Raw genomic sequence first — 24,190 nt, forward strand, 5'->3', positions numbered from 1 at the left:
CAGCTGAATGCTTTTCCGCTAAGAATTGGAACAAGACAGGGATGCCTACTTTCAGCACTCCTAGTCAACACAGTACTGGAAATCCCAGCCAGAGCAATCAGGCGAATGAAAGAAATAAAACGCATCCAGCCAGAACACAATTTATATGCCTTATTGGCTCCATTAAACTTTTTTAAAACTTTAAATAAATAAATAAAAGCAATCCACATTAACAAAGGGGAGGTCAAATTGTACCTCTTTGCAGTTGACATAATCTTGTATCTAGAAGAACAACCTAAAGACTCCACCAAAAAATGCTTAGATCTGATGAATAAATTTCGTAAAGTTGTAAGATACAAAATCAGCATACAAAAATCAGTAGTGTTTTTGTTTTTTTAAACTAGAGATGGGGTGTCGCTATGTTGCTTAGGCTGGTCTTGGACTCCTGGGCTCAAGTGATCTCCCCATCTTGGCCTCCCAAAGTGCTGGGATTACAGGCATGAGCCACAGTGCCCGGCCTCAGAAATCAGTAGTGTTTCTACACACCAATAATAAACTAGCTGAGAAAGAAATCAAGAAGGCAATCCCACTTAAAATAGTTAAAAAAAATTTTAAATACCTAGGAATAAATTTAACCAAGGAGGTGAAAGACCTCTACAAGGAAAACTCCCAAACATTGATAAAAGAAACTGAAAAGGACACAAACAAATGGAAAAACATCCGAAGCATGTGGATCATAATTAGTATTATTAAAATGACCATACTGCCCAAAGCATTCTACAGACTGAATACAATCTGTATCAAAATGCCAATGCAATTTTTCACATAAATAGGAAAAAAAAATCCTAAAATTCATATGGGACCAAAAAGAGCCCAAATAGCCAAAGGAATCCAGAGCAAAAAGAGCTTGAGGCATCATACTACTTGACTTCAAAATATATTACAAGCCTGTAGTAACCAAGACAGCATGGTATTAGTTTAAAAACAGAAACAGAGACCAGTGGAGCAAAACAAAGAACACAGAAAGAAATCCGTGTATTTATAGCTGACTGATTTTCAACAAAGGTGTGAAGAATATTGGGTAAAGAACACCCTCTTCAATAAATTGTGCTAGAAAAAGTGGATATACATATGCAGAAGAATGAAAGAGGACCCCCTACCTCTCACCACAACCAAAAACCAGTTCAAGATGGAGTAAATACTTAAACATAAGTCCTGAAAGCATAAGACTACTAGAAGAAAACATATGAGAAACACCAGGACATTGATCTAGGCAAAGATTTTATGGCCCTAGGACGTCAAAAGCACAGGCAACAAAAACAAAATTAGATGAGTGGGACCATACTAAACCAAAAAGCTTCTGCATAGCAAAGGAAACAATAAACAGACTGAAGAGACAGCCTGTTGAATGGGAGAAAATATCTGCAAACTATTTCTCTGACAAGGGACTAATATCCGGAATATATAGGAAGTCCAAGAAGAGTAAAACAACAACAAATAATCTCATTAAAAAGTGGGCAAAGAACATGAACAGACATTTCTTTTTTTTTTTTACATTTCCGATTTTATTTAAAATATGAACATAGTAGATAGGACACATACTACATAATAATTGTTTAATAATATAGAAGGTAAATTAATATAGCCAAGGTACTGAGTTTGGAAGAAAGTGCGTGCAGTTACTGGCCTCTTTTCTGTGCGACTCCCTTTCCTTTTTCTGTGTCTTCATATGTATGTAAATATTTCTTTTATTATTATTATTATACTTTAAGTTCTAGGGTACATGTGCACAACATTCAGGTTTGATACATAGGTATACATGTGCCATGTTGGTTTGCTGCACCCATTAACTCATCATTTACATTAGGTATTTCTCCTAATGCTGTCCCTCCCTGAGCCCCCTAACCCCCAACAGGCCCTGGTGTGTGATGTTCCCCACCCTGTGCCCAAGTGATCTCATTGTTCAGTTCCCACCTATGAGTGAGAACATGTGGTGTTTGGTTTTCTGTCCTTGTGATAGTTTGCTCAGAATGATGGTTTCCAGCTTCATCCATGTCCCTGCAAAGGACATGAACTCATCCTTTTTTATGGCTGCATAGTATTCCATGGTGTATATGTGCCACATTTTCTTAATCCAGTCTATCATTGATGGATATTTGGGTTGGTTTCAAATCTTTACTATTGTGAATAGTGCTACAATAGACATACATATGTATGTGTCTTTATAGTAGTATGATTTATAATCCTTTTGGTATATACCCAGTAATGGAATTGCTGAGTCAAATGGTAATTCTAGTTCTAGATCCTTGAGGAATTGCTACACTGTCTTCCACAATGGTGGAACTAATTTACACTCCCATCGACAGTGTAAAAGCTTTCCTGTTTCTCCACATCCTCTCCAGCATCTGTTGTTTCTTGACTTTTTAATGATTGCCATTTTAACTGGCACGAGATGGTATCTCATTTGGTTTTGATTTGCATTTCTCTGATAGCCAGTGATGATGAGCATTTTTTCATGTGTCTGTTGGCTACATAAATGTCTGCTTTTGAGAAGTGTCTGTTCATATCCTTTGCCCACTTTTTGATGGGGTTGTTTTTTTCTTGTACATTTCTTTGAGTTCTTTGTAGATTCTGGATATTAGCCCTTTGTCAGATGGGTAGATTGCAAAAATTTTCTCCCGTTCTGTAGGTTGCCTGTTCCCTCTGATGGTAGTTTCTTTTGCCATGCAGAAGCTCTTTAGTTTAATTAGATCCCATTTACCTATTTTGGCTTTTGTTGCCATTGCTTTTGGTGTTTTAGCCATGAAGTCCTTGCCTATGCCTATGTCCTGAATGGTATTGCCTAGGTTTTCTTCTAGGGATTTTATGGTTTTAGGTCTAACATTTAAGTCTTTAATCCCTCTTTAATTAATTTTTGTGTAAGGCGTAAGGAAGAGATCCAGTTTCAGCTTTCTACACATGGCTAGCCAGTTTTCCCAGCATCATTTATTAAATAGGGAATCCTTCCCCCATTTCTTGTACAGGTCTGTCAAAGATCAGGTGGTTGTAGATGTGTAGCATTACTTCTGAGGCCTCTGTTCTTTTCCATTGTCTATATCTTTGTTTTAGTACTAGTACCATGCTGTTTTGGTTACTGTAGCCTTGTAGTATAGTTTGAAGTCAGGTAGTGTGATGCCTCTAGCTTTGTTCTTTTTGCTTAGGTTTGTCTTGGCAATGCAGGCTCTTTTTTGGTTCCATATGAACTTTAAAGTAGTTTTTTCCAATTCTGTGAAGACAGTCATTGGTAGCTTGATGGGGATGCTTGATGGAGATGGAATTGAATCTATAAATTACTTTGAACAGTATGGCCATTTTCACGATATTGATTCTTCCTATCCATGAGCATAGAATATTCTTCCATTTGTTTGTGTCCTCTTTTATCTCATTGAGCAGTGGTTTGTAGTTCTTGAAGAGGTCCTTCACATCCCTTGTAAGTTGGATTCCTAGGTATTTTATTGTTTGTAGCCATTGTGAATAGGAGTTCACTCATGATTTGGCTCTCTGTTTGTTAATGGTGTATAGGAATGCTTGTGATTTTTGCACATTGATTTTGTATCCTGAGACATTGCTGAAGTTGCTTATCAGCTTAAGGAGATTTTGGGCTGAGACAATGGGGTTTTCTAAATATAGAACCATGTCATCTGCAAACAGGGACAATTTGACTTCCTCATTTCCTAATTGAACACCCTTTATGTCTTTCTCTTGCCTGATTGCCCTGGCCAGAACTTCCAACATTATGTTTAATAGGAGTGGTGAGAGAGGGCATCCTTGTCTTGTGCAGGTTCTCAAAGGGAATGCTTCCGATTTTGGCCCATTCAGTATGATACTGGCTGTGGGTTTGTCATAAATAGCCCTTACTATGTTAAGATACGTTCCATGAATACCTAGTTTATTGAGAGTTTTTAGCATGAAGGGCTGTTGAATTTTGTTGAAGGCCTTTTCCGCATCCATTGAGATAATCATGTGGTTTTTGTCATTGGTTCTGTTTTGTGATGGATTACGTTTATTGATTTGCGTATGTTGAACCAGCCTTTGCATCCCAGGGATGAAGCCGACTTGATGGTGGCGTATAAGCTTTTTGATGTGCTGCTGGATTCGGTTTGCCAGTATATTATTGAGGATTTTCACGTCGATGTTCATCAGGGATATTTGTCTAAAACTCTGTTTTTTTGTTGTGTCTCTGCCAGGGCTTGGTATCAAGATGAAGTTGGCCTCATAAAATGAGTTAGGGAGAATTCCCTCTTTTTCTATTGATTGGAATAGTTTCAGAAAGGATAGTACTAGCTCCTCTTTGTACCACTGGTAGAATTCGGCTGTGAATCCGTCTGGTCCTGGACTTTTTTTGGTTAGTAGGCTATTAATTATTGCCTCAATTTCAGAGGCTGTTATTGGTTTATTCAGAGATTCAACTTCTTCCTGGTTTAGTCTTGGGAGGGTGTATGTGTCCAGGAATTTATCCATTTCTTCTAGATTTTCTAGTTTATTTGCGTAGAGGTGTTTATAGTATTCTGATGGTAGTTTGTATTTCTGTGGGATCGGTGGTGATATCCTGTTTATCATTTTTTTATTGCATCTATCTGATTCTTCTCTCTTTTCTTCTTTATTAGTCTTGTTAGCGGTCTGTCATTTTTGTTGATCTTTTCAAAAAACCAGCCCCTAGATTCATTATTTTTTTTTGAAAGATTTTTTGTGTCTCTATCTCTTTCAATTCTGCTCTTAGTTTCTTGCCTTCTGCTAGCTTTTGGATTTGTTTGCTCTTGCTTCTCTAGTTCTTTTAATTGTGATGTTAGGGTGTCGATTTTAGATCTTTCCAGCTTTCTCTTGTGGGCATTTAGTGCTATAAATTTCCCTCTACACACTGCTTTAAATGTGTCCCAGAGATTCTGGTACATTGTGTCTTTGTTCTCATTGGTTTCAAAGAACATCTTTATTTCTGCTTCATTTTGTTATTTACCCAGTAGTCATTCAGGAGTAAGTTGTTCAGTTTCCATGTAGTTGTGTGGTTTTGAATGAGTTTCTTAATCCTGATCTACTTTGATTGCACTGTGGTCTGAGAGACAGTTTGTTGTGATTTCTGTTCTTTTACATTTGCTGAGGAGTGCTTTACTTCCAATTATATGGTCAATTTTAGAATAAGTGCAATGTGCTAAGAAGAATGTATATTCTGTTTATTTGGGGTGGAGAGTTCTGTAAATGTCTATGAATACACATTTCTTAAAAGAAGACATACAAATGGTCAACAGGAAATGTTCAACATCACTCTTCATCAGAGAAAAATCATAATCATAATGAGGCGCTGGGCGCGGTGGCTCACGCCTGTAATCCAAGAACTTTGGGAGGCTGAGGTGGGTGGATCACCTGAGGCCAGGAGTTCAAGACCAGCCTGGCCAACATGACGAAACCCTGTCTCTATTAAAAATACAAGGCGGGGCGCAGTGGCTCACGCCTGTAATCCCAGCACTTTGGGAGGCTGAGGCGGGCAGGTCACGAGGTCAGGAGTTTGAGACCAGCCTGACCAACATGGTGAAACCCTGTCTCTACTAAAACTACACAAATAATTAGCTGGGCGTGGTGGCGCGGTGCCTGTAATCCCAGCTACTTAGTAGGCTGAGGCAGGCAGGAGAATCGCTTGAACCCGGGACGCGGAGGCTGCAGTGGGCTGAGGTCGCACCACTGCACTCCAGCCTGGGTGACCGAGTGAGACTCTTGTCTCAAAAAAATATATACATATATATATAAACTATATATTTTATATAATATGTAATATATTTATATAAGCTATATTATATAAGGTATATAATATAATCTATATTATATAGAATTATATATAATATAGTTATCTATATTATATATAAGCCATATTATAATATAATCTATATCACATATAGTTATAATTATAAAATAATATAATCTATATATAACTATATTACATTTATATATAATTATAGTTATATAGAGATATTATAATATATATTATATAATATAATCTAGATTATATGTAATACAGATTATATACCATATATCATATAGCATTATATATTAATATATATAAACATATGCTTATATATCATATAAACATATACTATATATCATATATAAGTCAGGCGTGGTGGCGTGCACCGGTAGTCCCAGTTACTTGGAAGGCTGAGGCAGGAGAATCGCTTGAACCCGGGAGGCGGAAGTTGCAGTGAGCTGAGATCGCGCCACTGCACTCCGGCCTGTGTGACAGAGCCAGACTCCATCTAAAAACAAAATAAAAAGAGAGCGGCAGAGCAGAGCGGAACTGTGCGTCGCCAGCGCGGACCGGGCAGGCTGGCAGGCCGCGCGGGCAACTCCAAGGGCGGACCGTGGCGGGTAGCGACTGGCCTGGGGCTGCGGGAGCGGGAGACCTTAGTGGCAGTGGCTGCAGGAGGAGCCCAGGAGTCACCGCCGCTGCCTGCGCTCTGCCTTGGGCCATCGCTGCTCCCCACGGGCCCCTGCGGACTCGCCTCCGTGAAGTGTCACGATGTCTGACTGGAAGGCAGTGATCAAGACCGCAGACACGTCTGAGGATATGCAACAGGATGTCATTGACTGCGCCACGCAGGCCATGGAGAAGTACAACATAGAGAAGGACATTGCAGCCTATATCAAGAAGGAATTTGACAAGAAATACAGCCCTACCTGGCATTGTATCGTGGGCCGAAATTTGGCAGCTACGTCACACACAAGACAAAGCACCTCATCTATTTTTACTTAAGTCAAGTTGCAATCCTCCTCTTCAAGTCAGGCTAGGTGGCCACAGTGAAGATGTCAGTGGCGGTGGCAGCGATGGCAAGCAGGGGGCGTTGCTAGGACTGTTTTGCACTGGGGCAAATCAGGACATCAGGATGTCTTCTCCAATGGCTGTGCTACTGCATGGACTGTATATTCGTTTTCATGTGTATGTGGCAGTCAACACAACCAAACCTTTCTGTTCAGTTGCCTGGGGAAGAAGGCTGCTTTATATTTGTTTTTCAAGACTTTAAAAATATTTTTTGGTTGTATTGCACTAGGAAAATCTCTCCCACCTCTCCCTTTTCTCTTTTTTTCCCTATACAAAAGAAAAAGCCCTCAACAGACTACCAGGCCAAAAGACTAGGAGGGCTGAGGAAAAGAAATAGGTCTCTGGAGGTGGAACTAAAACTGTGCAGCTGCCTCTTCCTGGCCCAGGGGGATGCTGGGAGGGCCAGGAGGCTGCAGGGGGACTGTGCTGGGACTGTCAAGGAGAAAAGGATAGGAAGGAAGGTGGAGGGATGGATCTACCACCAGCAGAATATTCCACTGAACTGTGATTCTATGGCTTGGGGCAGAGGGTGGGGTGGGGATGCATTCTTTAGGGCGCCCTGAAATGTGTCTGTGTGTGGTGTGTGGGAGTGGGGAGCAGACTTGTCTTGCTGTCAGAAATTCTAAGTAAGGGCTGTGTCTTTGTGGATTACCTTTTGTTCTTCCTGCCTGAGATCATGATAGGAGGATGTTGGGGGTAGGATTAGCTTGAATTTTTTTTTTTTCCATTACATTTTTCTCCTGTCTGCTCCCTGCTTAGTCCTCCATTTTCTCATTCCTCTGGTGTTCTCTTAGAGCAGCCCCTGTCATTAGTTGGCTGGCCTTCAAAACTCTCATGTGTAGGGTTGACAATGTAGGGGTAGGGGATCCAGCTTATTCTTTTATTTTCAAGTCCCTTCTTGGGGCTGGTGGGGAGGCAGAATGCCCCTCCCTAAGCCCTTTGTGTGTGCCAAGCTTGCTTTTTGATGTTGGCAGGGGAGGGGGGGATCTCCCCTCCAGTCTCCAGGGTGGTGACTGAGTTTCCTATATCAAACTCTTCAATGGGTACAAAATGGAGTGCTTGATTTTACGTTTTTTTTTTTTTTTTTTTATGAATGTCCAAATCTGTGTTTCTCCCTGCCCTCCCAGACTGTGTGGCCAGTTGAAAGTGTCTGCTTTGTGTTCATCTCTCCCTCATTTCTGGACCAAGGCCTGAGACCCTGCCACATCTCCTATGCTCTGCATCCATGCCTTTTTTGAACATTAAAGGTTGGCTGATGCAATAATAATAATAAATCATAATGCAGTCTCACTTTACATTAGCATAAGTATTGTTAAAAAGCAAAAAATTACAGATGCTGGTGAGGATATACAGAAAAGGGAACTCAAACTGTTGGTGAAAATGTAAATTAGTTTAGCCACTATGGAAAACAATAGAGAAAAAAACTAAAAATAGAACTACCATACCACCCAGCAATTCTTCTACTGGGCATTTATCCAAAGGAAATCAGTATACCAGAAGGATACATGCACTCCCATGTTTCTGACAGCTCTACTGACAGCAAAGATAAGGAATCAACCTAAGTGACCATCAACAGATGAACAAAGGAAATGTGGTCTACGTACACAATGGAATACTATTCAGTCATAAAAAAGAATGAAATCATGTCATTTACGGCAACATGGATGGATCTGGAGGACATTAAATAAGCCAGGCAGACAGAGACAAATACTGCATGTTCTCACTCATATGTGGGAGCTAAGAAAGTTGACCTCATGGAGGTAGTGAGTAGAATGATAGCTATCAGAGGATGGGAAGGGCATATGGGTGGGAGTGGCTATGAAGAGAGGTTGGTTAATGGGTACAAACATACAGTTAAAGTTCTAATGTTTGATACAAAGTTGGGTGACTATAGTTAACAACAATGTATTATATATTTCAAAATAACTAGAAGAGAGGACTTGGAATGTTCCTAATATATAGGAATTAATATTCAAGGTGATGGATACCCCAAATACCCTAAATTGATCATCACATTCTATGCATGTAACAATATCACATGTGCCCTATATAAATATGTACAAATACTATGCATTAATTAAAATTTAAAAAGCAAGACCAAGGTATGTGCTATTAATGAGAAACCCATTTTAAATATTAAGGTAGGTTAAAAGTGAAAAAATAAGGGAAAAAAAAACAGTGCATGCAAGTACTGGTAAACTCTAAACAAGGTCTATCAACAGTTTAGTAATAGTATTGTACCAATGTCAACTTCAAGGTTTTAATAATATGGTTACTTAAAATGCTATCTTTGGGGGAAGCTGGATGAGAACAGAACTCTCTGTATTATTTGTGTAATTTTTCATGTCTTTACCAGCATCTAGGAAACTGTAACAGACTAACACATTAGATTGTAAATAGGGTAAACTCAAATAGCAGACTTAGCAATTTTGTTGAGAAAGAAAGGATGCTGACAGACATGGATTTCTGGATTAGGAAGAACAAGGATCTGCAGGCCAGTTCAAGAAAATAAGACTCCGAAGATCCAGTAATGAATACTATTGCCCAGTTGGCAGGAGACCCTACTTCTTCCTGTTTATATGTTGAGCTGCTAGAAGCAGGACTGAAATAAGTTACCCAAATAATAACTTCATTGTTGCTCACTCTCTTCGAGGCAGAAAGAAGAAATGTTATGACAACAGAGCAGCAAGTCCCATGGTACCAGCTAAAAGGCGGTATGGCTGTGACTGCTGAGGTGGAGAGTCCTCAAAGGTAAATTAACGTTGTCAGGAATGAAGGCTTCGCTATTTAATATAGAGCTTTGAGTGACCTGAAAACAGAAGTTAATTTGTTTGAATTGAGCATGGGTGGCCACTTAAAAGTGAGTGAAGGAAATGCCTTGCCTAATAGTATAAAGCCAAACACCTGGTTCCTGTCAACAGTCCAACCTGGCTTATAATGAGGACAGGGCTCTGGGTGCTGGAGCGGTCAAAGCTGGAAGACTGCAGGGCAGAACACAGTGGCGTGAGCATGGACAGAAAAGAAGTTTGGACCATAATCCTGAAAAACAATTCTGAATGCCATAATCTCAAATATTGAAATACTGAAAGATCAAAATCCCTGAAGTCTAAAAATCCAGAATATTGCAATCCCAAAATCTCAAAATCTTGAAAATATAACATAGGGAAAAAAATCTTAAAAATTATCTCAAAAACATTTATTTACATTTTTAAAAGGGGATTTATTTGAGAAACATAACACAAGAGAACACTTTGTAGGCCACTTCACACAATGAAATAGGAAATAACATTTTTTGCAAGCATAAACACTCAGGCATACTAATGACAACTGCGTGGATATAACAATTATGAGCAGATGAACTGTATTCACAAAGAAATGGGTGAAAAAGCTAAATATATAAAAGCATACACCCAGCTTTATAACTGCAGTCATCTGAAATACTGTGATAGACAACATAAGTCTTCTGATGAGATCAATCAAAAACTTCAATGGGGGGCCGGGCACAGTGGCTTACCCTATAATCCCAGCACTTTGGGAGGCCGAGGCGGGCAGATCACTTCAGGTCAGGAGTTTGAGACCAGCCTGACCAACATGGTGAAACCCCATCTCTACCAAAAATACAAAAATTAGCCGGGCATGGTGGTAGGCACCTATGATCCCAGCTACTCAGGAGGCTGAGGCAGGAGAATTGCTTGAATCCAGTAGGTGGAGATTACAGTGAGCCGAGATCATGAAAACCGCACTCCAGCTGGGGCAACAGAGCAAGACTCCATCTCAAAAGAAAACAACAACAAAAAAACAAAAAACAAAACTTGGCTGGGCATGGTGGCTCACGTCTGCAATACCAGCACTTTGGGAGGCCAACATGGGCGGATCACCTGAAGTCAGGAGTTCAAGACCAGCCTGGCCAACATGGTGAAACCCTGTCTCTACAAAAATACAAAATTAGCCAGGTGTGGTGGTGGATGCCTGTAGTCCCAGCTACTTGAGAGGCTGAGGCAAGAGAATCGCTTGAACCCAGGAGGCAGAAGTTGCAGTGAGCTGAGATGGTGCCACTGCACTCCAGCCTGAGCGACAGAGCAAGACTCTGTCTTAAAAACAAAACACACACACACACACACCCCAAAAAAACCCTTCAATGGGTCACCACCACATACACAGTAGCCCAAAGAGCCAAGATTCTCAGAAATTTTATCTTTGACAAATGCAGACATACAAAGAGTACATCGCTTCCTTTATTGAGGAAGTTTCTACATTTTTACATACATGCACAATGCTTACACACAGTTAATGCTGTGATAATGTACTTTGTGGTGTCAAATTTCTGATGTCCGAGGCAGCAGCAGAAAATTTGTCCCAGCTCTGAGAGGGACTAATTTGCCCTCTCGGTTCTCTATAGGCCCCTGGCTGAGTGGATGGCCCCTGCCAACATGAGGACAGATCTTTCCCACTTAGTCCACTGAGACTCACACACACGTCTCCCCTAGAAAGACTCTCACAGATACACTGAAAATAATGTCTTACTAGGTTTCTAGTATGCCTTAATCCAGGCAAGTTGCCACCTAAAATTATGTCCCCAAGTCTACTTCTTGTCAACTTGGCACCCATACGAATCTCCTTAAACCGTAATTTCCTAGTAAAGACAGTAACAAGGTAATAGTTCTGCCTGTCATGATGCAAGTACACTGCATACAACTGAAAACACATTAATCCCTTCCCCAGAATTTGTCTCACAGAATTTCAAAGATTTTAATCTATTGAAATTTTAGATGTTAGGGACTTTAGACCTTAAAGATTTTGTTATTTCAGGATTTTGACATTCAGGATTATGTATTTTGAGATTATGATCAGCACCAAAGTAAGGGGTCTTAGAAGCTGGACACTCATTGGATGCTGGAGATAGATGGGGGAAGAAGTAGCAGCAGTGCTCAGGCACTGAACCTGGAGACAGTGGTCAATGGAAAAAAACGCTGACAATCAAATTTCTTCCCCACCACCACTGGGAAACATAAAAACACAAGAGAACACTTTGTAGGCCACTTCACACAATAAAATAGGCAACACTATTTTTTTGTAAGCATAAACACTCAGGTATACTAACGACAATTGCGTGGATATAACAATTATGAGCAGATGAACTCTATTCCCCACCACCATTGCTCCTTCTGTCATTGTAGACTAGCTTCCTCTGCCACCTGGAACTCCCAGCTGGGGGATAACCTGATCTTTTGGCATCTGTGCTGTAGCACTTGTTGCATGTTAAACTTCTTGGTCTGTGTTCCTACAGGAAAAAAGTCACCTTAATTCAACTGATAGGGTTTGGACAAGGCTTGGAGTGGGGAAGGAAACCTGAAATTGTTAGGGGCCAGGGAGAGTTGAGCTGGCAGTTTGAACAGTCAAAGCTTTAATCACTTACTGAAATAGCAAGAGGTTAAACTAGAGGAAGCGCCAACTCCCTTCTGTCCTATCCCAGCCCCCAAGTTTTTGACGAGGAGCTGGACCCCTCAAAAATAATGTCACCAGGGCTCTTTGGACAGATTCAATATATGTATAATAGAATTCATGGATTTTATGCCTGCACTTCTTGGTCTATATCTTATTCCATCTCACTCTCAAGGAATACTACACAGACTGACCCCGCTCCCCGGATGGTCCAGTATAAGTAATATAGGCCTCCAGGAGAAGTTTCAAAGACTTAATGGCTGCCTGAGTACTCAGAGAGGCAACAGCTCAATACCAACAATCGCAACAGCTGCCTGACCCAGCCACCACATACATCTTTATATGTTAACAATAGAAGGCAGCTATTAACCTGCTAAGCTTTTGTTGAAACTTAATGTGATTTAACGTAGCTCTTGTGACTCTTTGGCTTGACATCCCCATTTCGTGGTGGTTGGACTTAATGACTAACAAGGTGAAAAGAATCTAACAAGCCTCGCTAGTCAAAGAGAAATAGCATAGCTGGCCTGACTGTGGCAGCTTTTTGTTCCTACATGAAAAAACGGCAGCTATCCTTTTGGAGGTAAACTGTACGGCCAACTCCACTGCACAAAGCAATCCCATTGGTTCAGTGGGGCCCTTGACTTAGTTTCCCCTAAATTTCTGGGCCTACTTCCCGAATTGTTTGGCTACAATGAAACATAATGGAGTCCAATGAGCTGCTCCTGCTGTTCAGCTTCAGTGCCAGCTATGTAAAACCAAAAGCAGATGTGGCTGCTCCTCTCAATTACTAGAACTCAAGACAGTCCTGATGGCTCTGGCCAGTACTCTCCCTGATGAACCTCACTATGTTTTAATTAGGTTTGGAGCTGTTGCCAATGACCTGTCAGGTCTGCCACATTAAATCATATAGACTGGCAGATTAAAAACACTTTTCTTTGGCCATCAAACTCAGAGAAATTGCTTAACTTTCCCAACAATTAAGTAAATGAATATTCAAATTAGATAACACTTCTTATACAGACATACCTTGGAGATACTACAGACTCAGTTCCAGACCATCATGATAAAGACAGTCACACAAATTTTGGGGTTTCCCAGTGCATATAAAAGTATGTTTACAATATACTGTAGCATATTAAATGTGCAATAGCATTTTGTCTAAAAGAACAATGTACATACTTAATTTTAAAATACTTGATTGCTAAAAAATGCTGACACAGAGACATGACATGAACACATGCTGTTGGAAAATGACACCAATATAGACTTGTTTGATGCAGGGTTGCCACCAACTTTCAATTTGTAAAAAAAAAAAAAAAAAAAAAAAAAAAGTATCTGCAAGGTGCAATAAAGCAAAGTAGAATAAAATGAGGTATGTCTGTACTGACAAAAATGAAAAGCTCAGCAATACCCAGTACTGGCCAGGGAATGGATGTAAGTTACTTTTAAACACTGTTCCTGGCATGTAAATTGGTGCAGTCCCTTCTGAAAGGCAACTTTTAACTGAAAATGCACATATACACTGACTGAAAGATCCCACATCTAAATAGGTATCACAGAGAAAGAATCAAACATATATAAGAGGGATGTGCTAGCAGGTTAATAAAAGTGGGAGTAACATGCCATTAAATTTTAATTATACCCTCTCCCATTACCTACTATATATTTCATTGTAATTCCCAACAAACTTTTGGAATCTGTATCTGTACCTACCATTTTTTACTGTTTTCCCCAGGATTCCACGGAAACCTTTTTCAAAGGGTCACCATAAGATAATTAAAATGTCCTGTTAACAATCCTCATTTTTTCCATCACTAGATAGCAGTCAACACAGACTGAAATTACATTTATGGTAACTGTCTATCATGTGCTTTCATACACACAAAAATATATATAAAAGCTCATATGACCTAATAAACTATCTGAAATAGATGGTATCAATCCTTTCTTACAGATGAGGAAACAAGCCAAGAGTGGCTTGCCTGAGATCACAATCATTCAGGAAAATGAACCCAGAAGATCTAAGTGCTCATCCCACTAATGGCTGGTCCTGTAACTTTCTTCTACTAGTTCCTTTTATAGAATTCTTTTTCTATTATTTAACAAAACTGAAAATCAAGATTATTCCTTTTCCTCAGTGGATTCTAACTTTACTACGGTGAACCTGAATGAAACAAAGTGAAAATAATTAGTATAAGGCCTGGTACATTATAAGACCAAGTATTCATATGACTGACTTCCTAGAAGCATATAAAAACAGGCTAATCCAAGAGTTCAAAAGTATACATGCTCAACTCATTAAAATCCCCACATCTATGGTTACACTAACTTAGATGAAAACAACCAAGCAACTATCGTTTCGTAGCAATTGGCAGACTTTAATATTCAAGAAAAATTAATTTCATCATACACATTAAAAATATAGGAAATTTCATGCAGACATGAAGCTTCCAATTCAGCTTTTGTGGCAACTTTTAGAATGAGAGTTACATATAAATACAGTACATTTTACAGTTACCAAACTTCATAATTTTATACTGTGATTTATACAGCTTCTCCTTATATTGTACATATTCCACCTTGCTCACTTGATTAGCATACCCTATATCTGCACTGCTTCAGAATATGGAAATTAAAGAAAAAAAACACAAGCACAATGGACTATCTCCTCGCATTTCACAAAGTAAATGAAAATGTATGTGTATACAGCTAATTTAAGAAAAACATTTTAAACTTTAAGGCTTACATACTTTAGTAGCTAGGACTAAAATTAAGAAATACAAAGTTAAATAAAACCTCCAGTGATACTTCTATTACTGATTGATACCACATTTTCAAGTTTAGAATATATTAACTGCAAAAGCTGTAAGAAAAAAAGTGATGCAAATTTGTATAGAACATTTAAAAAACAATATTCATGATACAAGGGATAAATTAACAAATGAAGTAACTGATTTCAGAATTAACTAAAACATATGCTATAATTTAGAAATGTAACATTATTAAAGAAAACCTAATAGTAAAAAAATTAATAAAGCCAACCCACCAGTGTCAACCTGTTTTTGCCTGTGACAAAAACAAAGATCATTTGTTTTGATACAAGTTGTAAAAAAGTGTACACTAGTCAGTGAATAAAAAGCATGTCTAAGTCATTCAAAAACAGCATGCATTCCTTTCTGTTCAATTGATTTCTTAAAAATACTTATGTACTTTGCAAGTTTTCTTCTTTAAAAACAATAGTTTGAGTTTTTTTCTTCCTTGCCACTAAATTCAAACTCATTCATGTAAGTAATAAGAATTTCCACCAAATGAACATCTGCTAAGTACTGAGGGACACAAAAAAGAGATATCTTTAAAAAAAAAAAAAGTAACAGTTTTCCCAATTTTGACATGTCAAATCAACTGCATGAAACCCTCTATTGCATAGTGAGAGTAAAGGTCATGAAAGTCCCATCACTGTACACGGAAAAGGTCCCCCCAACTAGTAAGATGCCAAATAGGGTAGTGACTCCCTAGCCTAAGTGACAACAAAGGTCTAAACATTTACAAGTAAGTTTTCCTATTAAAACATGACTTTTATGCGACCAGCACATTACTGAGATTAAATCCATCTAATTTAAATTGCCACAGAGGTCATTTAAAGCAATCACAATCATCTGTGAAAATATTCAAGAAGAGTTCTTCCTTTTCTCCAAGAAAAGGCTAAAACATTAGTCATCTCTACTTTCCAAGCTACTGGAAACAGAATAACATACATTAAAAAATACAAAGGAAAACTCCCTCCAATAAAGATCTGCTAGAGGTAGAAATTTAAAGCAGCATATACTGTTTAAGCTCCATCTATCAGGGAACAAAATTGGCATTAATCTGAAATTACATGATGGCTGCTGCTTACAATATTGAAGACACAGACAATGGGCAGTAATTTATCCCTGAATTTCATAATCAAAATTCCCCACATTAATACTATTATGACAGTTTTTCCTAGTATATAATTGTTTTAATGAAAAAAGTGCTTGCTTTCATAATCCAGATAATCTAAAGAAAAGACATTATTGTAAACATCACACTGTCAAACTCTGTATTCATTTAGAGTCTGAAAATCATATATTTCAAATGGGTAAATTTTATTCTTATTTTCTCTGTTTCCTAGCACTACTTTTAATAAAGGCTTTTTATTTCTCACTTTGAATGTTGAGATCCATGATGAGTATGCTTTCATAAAGTGTTCAGTTTATTGTGGCCAAAAGACTTTGATAATTTCTCAGTTACTTGAATATATTTTACCGGCCTGTGATGCTATTAAATTTAACATTTCATAAAAAAGAAATGTTTGACGCTTCTTTAAGTTCATCTGAGCTAGAAAATACAAAATTAAATTAATCTGAATGATAGAAGAATTGACACAGGCCAGGCGCGGTGGTACATGCCTATAGTCCTAGCTACTCGGGAGGCTAAGGCAGGAAGATCGCTTGAGTCCAGGAGTTTGAGGTTACAGTGAGCTATGATCGTGCCACTGCACTCCAGCCTGGGAGACAGAGCAGGATCCTGTCTCTGAAGAAAAAAAAAAAAGACACATTTTACGCGTAGTTTTCTTAGATTGAAAGTGAACAAAGTCCCAACTCCAGATGTTGAATATGACTGAGGATCCTTAGACTTCTAAAAGTTACATGTGCAATGCATACAAAACAACAAAAAAAGGAAGATTATTATGGACTTCAATACTATTAGTCATTAATACGGCAGACTTGCAATGGATAGCATCATGAAGACACTGGAGATTAGGTTTTTTCCTACTGAAACACAATCTGGGCTTCAAGGAAAAAGTATACTTCAAGACATTTCCTCCATTTTTACTTGTGTAGTACAAATCTGCATGGCATAGTATATTTCTGAAAAAGCAATAGACATATTAAGAAAATAGACACTATTTCTAAATTTTGTTAGGAATAAGAAGGCACCACTGATTTGAGGTTGTGTCCTGTCATCACTGATAGTTGATTTTGAGTCGTTTATTTCAGCATTTGTTCTTACTAAACTTTTTTCCAGGTGGTATCACTTGAGACCATTATTGTGGCTTACGGACCACAAACAAGACACATTCATAGTAGTATTTCATCATAGAGAGATCATTCACAGTATATGTTGACAATACAGATTCTTTTTCCACCTGCAATGCAAACAATAATCATAATACTGACTATGACAGTCATGATGACCACACCACTAACAAATTCTGAGCACATATGTATCAGTGGCAGGCACTATTTTAAACATATTCATTTATTACATACAACTACCCCCATAAGAGAGGTACTATTAATATTAGTAGTCTCACTTTACAAAGAACAGTCACACTAATAAGTGACGGAACTAAGATTCAAACTCTGGCAGTCTTGAACTTTGAACTACTATAACATATTGCTTCTCGTCATTCTTAAAAACAAATCTATTGTTGCTAAAATGGAAGGCTTCTAAATAAATGAACTGAAACACAATAGCCAAAATATCACAAAACTTTATAGTAATGCACATAATTAAAAAAAGATGAAGCAGTACACAAGGACAAGGACATATTGTGAATATCCCTCTTATACTTGCCCTCCCGCCCCTTTTTGTTTTCCCCAGAGCCTACTCTACTTTCTATCTATAAGTGAGAGTCTGTAAGAACAGTATTATAATGATCAGCTACCATTTACTGAAAGGCTATTTCACCAGAAAGTATAGTTTTCCCTTTATGTACACGTTATCCCAAATCCTTATAATTCTGGAAGCTAAGTAACACAGGTCAAGCATCCCTAATCTGAAAATCTGAAACGCTCCAAAATCCAAAATGTTTTGAGCACCTACATAATGCCACAAGTGACAAATTCCACATCTGACTTCATGTGCAGGTGGTCAAAATTTTAAAATATTGTATAAAATTACCTTTGGGCTATGCTTATAAGGCATATATAAAACATAAATGAATTTCATATTTAGACTTCAGTCCCCTCCCAAGATGTGTCATTATGTATATGCATATATTGCAAAATTGGAAAAAAATCCAAAATCCAACACATTTCTGGTCCCAAGCATTTTGAGTAAGGGGTACTCAACCTGTGTTATCTTCCCTTTATAGATAAGAAAACAGAATTCAAATAGTCACTAACAGCCATGATATCAACACTTCTGTCAAGGTGCTTTGGGAGTTAAACTTCGGCAATATTTTATTCCATTCTTACCTCTACCTTGAATCCATACTGCAGAACAACGTTTTTTATATCCTCATAGCTCAATTCTATGGAAAGTTCATTTGCCAGATTTTCAAAGTGGTATAGCAGAGGACCTATGGTTTAAAGATACTATGAATTACTTGAATATAAACACACACTCATAGCTGTGTTACACTGAATTCCAAGTTGAATAAGTTAGGTACTGGATAAGATAAACATAAAAAGTCTGGGCATTTGAAAATTTGGCCTAGTATCTGACACCCTCAAGAGATGGGCTTACACTCATGAGGAGTGAGTCCCTCTGGTCTACCTGCCTTGCACTGTGATTCACACCACAGGCCTTCACCTTTTAACTTTCAAGTTATTGAAGGAGTAGATGAATCAGATAATGCTAAGTCCTCAAATTCCAAATGTATTCTGCAATTATAATTCCATAAGTAAATGCCAAACTGCAGTTACCAACTGTGTATCATATGAAAACAAAGAAGGAGCCTCAAGTTAACCCAGGTAGTAAAAGGTGGACAGAAGTTATAGAGAAAGTTTCTTCAAAGAAGGAAGTAACACTAGAGCTGGCTTTTTTTTTTAAAGTGCACTGTTCATATCACACCTCTAACATCTAGTAATTGTGTGCCTGTGGGCAATTCACTAACTCTGCTTCATCTATAATATACTTTTTATTTTTATTTTATTTATTTATTTATTTTTAGATAGAATCTCACTCTGTTGCCCAGGCTGGGTGGGGTACAGTGGCACGATCTGGGCTTACTGCAACCTCCACCTCCCAGGTTCAAGCGATTTTCCTGCCTCCGCCTCCTGAATAGCTGGAATTACAGGGACCTGTCATCACGCCAGGCTGATTTTTATATTTTTAGTAGAGACAGGGTTTCACCATGCTGGCCGGGCTGCTTGAACTCCTGACTTCAAGTGATCCACCAGCCTTGGCCTCCCAAAGTGTTGCAATTACAGGCGTGAGCCACCGTGTGTGCCCTGTAATATGACTTTAAGGTGAGATAATATGTATTACACCTGTCATAAACAAGGCACTAAGTAAATGACAAGTATTATACTATTTCTATGACATCCTCCCTTTACTCTTTGCTCATTCCTTTCCATACATTCAAGAAACGAACATATGATTTAAAGCATGATTTTCAAATCTTTCAATCTATCATTTTGCCCAATATATCAGCCTCATCCAGGAACCGTAACACACAGTTATATATACCTCAGGCTAATCTAGACAATCTTCTCTTTACTTTTCATTGGGTTAATTAAAAATCCTGCAACCAGCTCTCTACTCCTACTCCTCATACAATGTGCTAATCATGGAAGATAAAAGTATTTAATAACAAGACAAAGTTTCTGCTACCAAGAGGCTTACCATTCTGTAGATCACAGTTAGGATAAAAAAGTTTTTCTTTCTCTCTCCTTTCTCTATCCTACGTAACTGACTAGAAAAAATGACCATGAATATAATGTATATGTTAGTGCTACTTTCAAAAGATAACAATTATGTAACAGGACAGATGGCAAATAATGGAGGCTTTGTGTTCCACTTACAGTCTCCAGCATATATTCTTATTTGTGTTCTTCCCCATTACCCTTTAAGAATGTAAGAGATACTTGTAGTGGTAGGGTCATACAAAAATAGGCTGCAGGCCACATTTGATCTATGGGCTGTAGTTTGCCAACCCCTGACTAAATGTACGAATATTTAAGGTTTCCCCATACATTATTTTATAAGATGTTACTGTTTTTCTAGAAAAAAGTCATATCATTTTACATCCCCAGTAGCAGAACAAGAGCATATCCCATCTCACTGTACTTACCTAAGCTTTAAGTAAGCAAATTTTAAAACTTAGTGAATATGATAGGTGAAAAATGGTAGCACATTTATACTGATTTATTTGACTAACAGTGAGAATGAACATTTTTTTCTGTATATAGGCTGTTTACATTTATTCTTTTTTTCATTTTTTTTTTTTTACTGAGTGTTGGAGTCTTGCTGTGTCACCCAGATTGAAGTGCAATGGCATAGGCATAGTTCACTACAGCCTTGAATTTCTGGGCTCAAGTGATCCTCCCACCTCAGCTCCCAAGTAGCTGGGACTACAGGCACATGCCACTACACCTGGCTAATTTTTAAACATTTTTTTAGAGATGAGGGGTCTTGCTGTGTTGCCCAGCCTGGTCTAGAAATCCTGGCCTCAATCAGTCTGCCTGGCTTGACCTCAGGAGCTGTCAGGATTACAGGCATGAGCTATGTCATCCAGTTTTTTTTTTTTTTTTTTTTTTTAATAACTTGCATATTTATGTTGTATAGCCTATTTCATTGCTGGGTAGTTTTCTCTGTTTTCCCCCTCTAAAGAATTTTTTTAAAAATATAGTTTACTGGTGATATGGTTTGGCTTTGTGCCTCCACCCAAATCCCATCTCCAGTGGTAATCCCACGTGGAAGGAGGGACTTGGTGGGAGGGGACTGGATCATGGGGGCAGTTCCCCCGAAGCTGTTCTCATGATACTGAGTTCTCGCAAGATCTGATGCTTTAAAAGTGGCAGTTCCTCCCTTACCCTCTCTCCCCTGCCACCTTGTGAAGAAGGTGCCTGCTTCCCCTTCTGCCATGATTGTAAGTTTCCTGAGACCTCCCCAGCAATATGGACTTGTCAGTCAATTAAATCTCTTTTATTTGTAAATTACCCAGTCTCGGGTAGTATCTTTACAGCAGTGTGGAAACGAATTAATACAACTGTTAAAGAAATAAAAATATATAAAGGAACTTTTGCTTCCTGTAAAGGCAGGTATGTTAGGTTATTCAGACCGACATTCCTATTGCAAACAATGAAAGTTGGTGCATTAAACTTATTTTAAAAACTTAAGTTAGGTTGGGAAGTTAGTAAGAAATTACCAGGAACCTAGAGGTACACCTAGATGCCATTTTTACCCTGAGAATATATCACTACCAAGAAGAAACTGATCTGCAATTTGATAAACTCTTTGGACCAAGGGGACATAAGACAAAGTCCTGGGCCTGCTCCAGGTAGAGAGTCTGAAAGATCACTTGACATGATGACAGGAACAGTAGGGGCTCTCTTTATGTTTTTCCCCCTATTAATTCTTGTGCCCTCATTTGATTTTTTTTCCTTTTTTTTTTTTTCCTATTGGGCTATCTTTAAGGTGAGAGTAAGAAATAATAAACTTACTTCTATCCTTTAACCCCATGAGACTGCATGAAAGTTGATCTAGTGCTTACTAAAGGGACAAGGTGGTTGTATATCATGGTTTAATCCTAGGGTAGATTTATAGCCTAATTTAATATAACATGGGTGGTCCAATAAACCTCAAGTTCTAATTTAGTTTAAAACACTTCTGGTCTGACAATGCTCTCATCTCCTGGCAGAAGCAAATGCAAATTCCTTTGGGGAAAAACACTTCAACCCAGGCCTTAAGAAATCCAAAGTGTGATTTCTCAATCACCAATAAACCACTCAAAGTCAACAGCACAGAGAAACAAGGAATCATGAACAAGAACCAAGAAAAGCAAGAGAAAGCAGAAAATGACCCGCAAAGACTTGAGATGTTAGAATTATCAGAAATAATATGCCCAGTATTTTCAAATAAAAGACTATTGGTCAGAAGAAACTATCCACAGTGCAGCATGGTAAGAAAGATAGCAAGAGAAGTGGTTAAGATATAGGAACGCTACCATGAGAAGTTCTAAAATATATTTGATTGCATTTCCAGAAGAAACAGAGAAAAAGAATGAGGCAGTATGTGAAGAAATAATGGCTATTGTTACATATTTTAAGGCTAAATGTATGATTGGTAAGAGGGGACTCCCCCCGCAAAGCTGAGAATTTTTCACAACTGATAAGGTCAATTCACAGACTGAAGAAGCCTAACAAACTGTGCACAGTATTAAAAAGAAAACTCCACACCTAGATGTAATATTATACCTGCTAAAAACTACAAAGTAAAAAATCTTAAAAAAACAGAATACCTTCAGAGGAGCAACATTTTAAAAAGCTGAATTCTCAACAGCAAAGATAGAAGCTAGAGGTGACTGGGTGTGATATATTCTAAGTGTTGAAAGCTACCTGCCACCTTAGTATATTTTATACTGAGTGTTGAACTGGAACTAAGGTTATCAGTATGAACTTACGATTTTGTCTGTTTGTGTGTATGTATGTGTGTGTGTGTTTAGTTTTTCTTAAGGCCCTCCTTTGATGATTTTTACAAACACATATATACATATGATTTTTATAGACAGACATATACATATATTTCCTACGCTGTTTGCCAAAAAGGCCTAGATACAATACCACTCCAGTGGCAGAAATTAGATTTTCCACTTCTACAAACCATTCCCCATTAAAAGGAACCAGGAATCCTTAGAAACAATGGCTGGTCAGAGAAAGTACAAGATGGGCCTGGAATATCTGGTTGTTTCACAAAGGAGGTACCAAACAGTGACAGGGTTCATGAAAGAACAAGAACTAGCTTAAAGGTGGCCAAACCACTTGCCAAATCTGTGACAAGTGGATTTAAACCATTTACAAACATGTAAGGCTCTAAAAGTTCTGGTTAAGAGATAAAGATTGTTTGACTGGATAATAAAAATGTACTGTATGCTGTTTGTAAGAGACACACCTAAAACATAAAGATTGCCACAAAAAGTCTGAAAAATCTAAAAAGTTAGGCATAAAGATTTTAAGAGACAGAAAAAGATACAAGAAACAATTATAATTTTAAAATAAGCTCATATAGCAATATTGACGTGCCCACTCCAAGAAACATGACATGCATCTGTGCAAAACATCTGGAATTTAAACCTCAGTAAGTTTTTTTTTTTTTTTTTTTCAGATGGAGTTTCACTCTGTCGCCAGTCTGGAGTGCAGTGGAGTGCAATCTCAGCTCACTGCAACCTCCACCTCCTGAGTTCAAGAAATTCTCCTGCCTCAGCCTCCCAAGTAGCTGGGACTACAGGTATGCGCCACCATACTCAGCTAATTTTTGTATTTTTAGTAGAGACTGGGTTTCACCATGTTGGCCAGGATGGTCTCAATTTCTTGACCTCGTGATCCGCCTGCCTCAGCCTCCCAAAGTGCTGGGATTACAGGTGTGAGCCACCACTCCCGGCCAAACCTCGGTAAGTTTTATAAGCAGGGTAGGGGTTGGAGATAGCTTGGACTGGTGGTCACTGCTTGAGCATTTTCCAAAGTTTTCCATTAATCCCCTTCTTTTCTGCCCTACATTTTGCCTCCATTCTACACGAGGACATGCTTTCCTAAATCTTGCTCCTTTCCTATTTACTTTTTCTAGGGAATTAAACTTCTGGTCTCCCACCTGAGCATGGAGTGGAAATGGGCATATAAGGTAGGCATCTTGATTGTAGAGGAGTCAACTGTTCTCTATATACAGATTTTCAACTTAGGTTTTTCCATACAGCACCTCATTTTCCAGAGTTATTCAGGTAACGTGGCTCTCACATGTTTTTCTTTGCAAAACTAACCTATCTACCCCAACTTCTAAAAATTAGTACATTGTTTTGTCCCCCAATAACATGCCTGCCATTCTTTGTCCATGTGTTTTATACCTTTTTATAATTTTACTACTCCTATAATGAGGAAAGGCTGTATGTGTTAAGTCATCTACCTTTTAAAGGGAATCTCATGTTGTAAAAAATTCTAGGCTAGGCACAGTGGCTCACAC

General features: G+C 38.4%; 1 protein-coding gene and 1 pseudogene across 1 annotated transcript in view; one reads left to right on the forward strand and one right to left on the reverse strand.

Moving 5' to 3' along the window:
• The first annotated feature begins 478 nt into the window (after positions 1-478).
• Positions 479-6,792, forward strand: LOC112608342 (annotated as a pseudogene).
• Positions 6,793-14,393: 7,601 nt separating this feature from the next.
• Positions 14,394-24,190, reverse strand: part of CARNMT1 (carnosine N-methyltransferase 1) — a 45,584-nt gene continuing 35,787 nt past the window's right edge. Inside the window, exons 7-8 of the mRNA XM_025360761.1 lie at positions 18,490-18,593; positions 14,394-17,435 (exon numbers count right to left, since the gene is read on the reverse strand). Of these exons, the coding sequence (XP_025216546.1) occupies positions 17,334-17,435; positions 18,490-18,593 (206 nt within the window). The 3' untranslated portion in view covers positions 14,394-17,333. The remainder of the gene's footprint in view (positions 17,436-18,489; positions 18,594-24,190) is intronic.

The sequence above is a fragment of the Theropithecus gelada genome, chromosome 15, assembly GCF_003255815.1.
Source record: "Theropithecus gelada isolate Dixy chromosome 15, Tgel_1.0, whole genome shotgun sequence".
NCBI classification, from domain to species: Eukaryota; Metazoa; Chordata; class Mammalia; order Primates; family Cercopithecidae; genus Theropithecus; species Theropithecus gelada.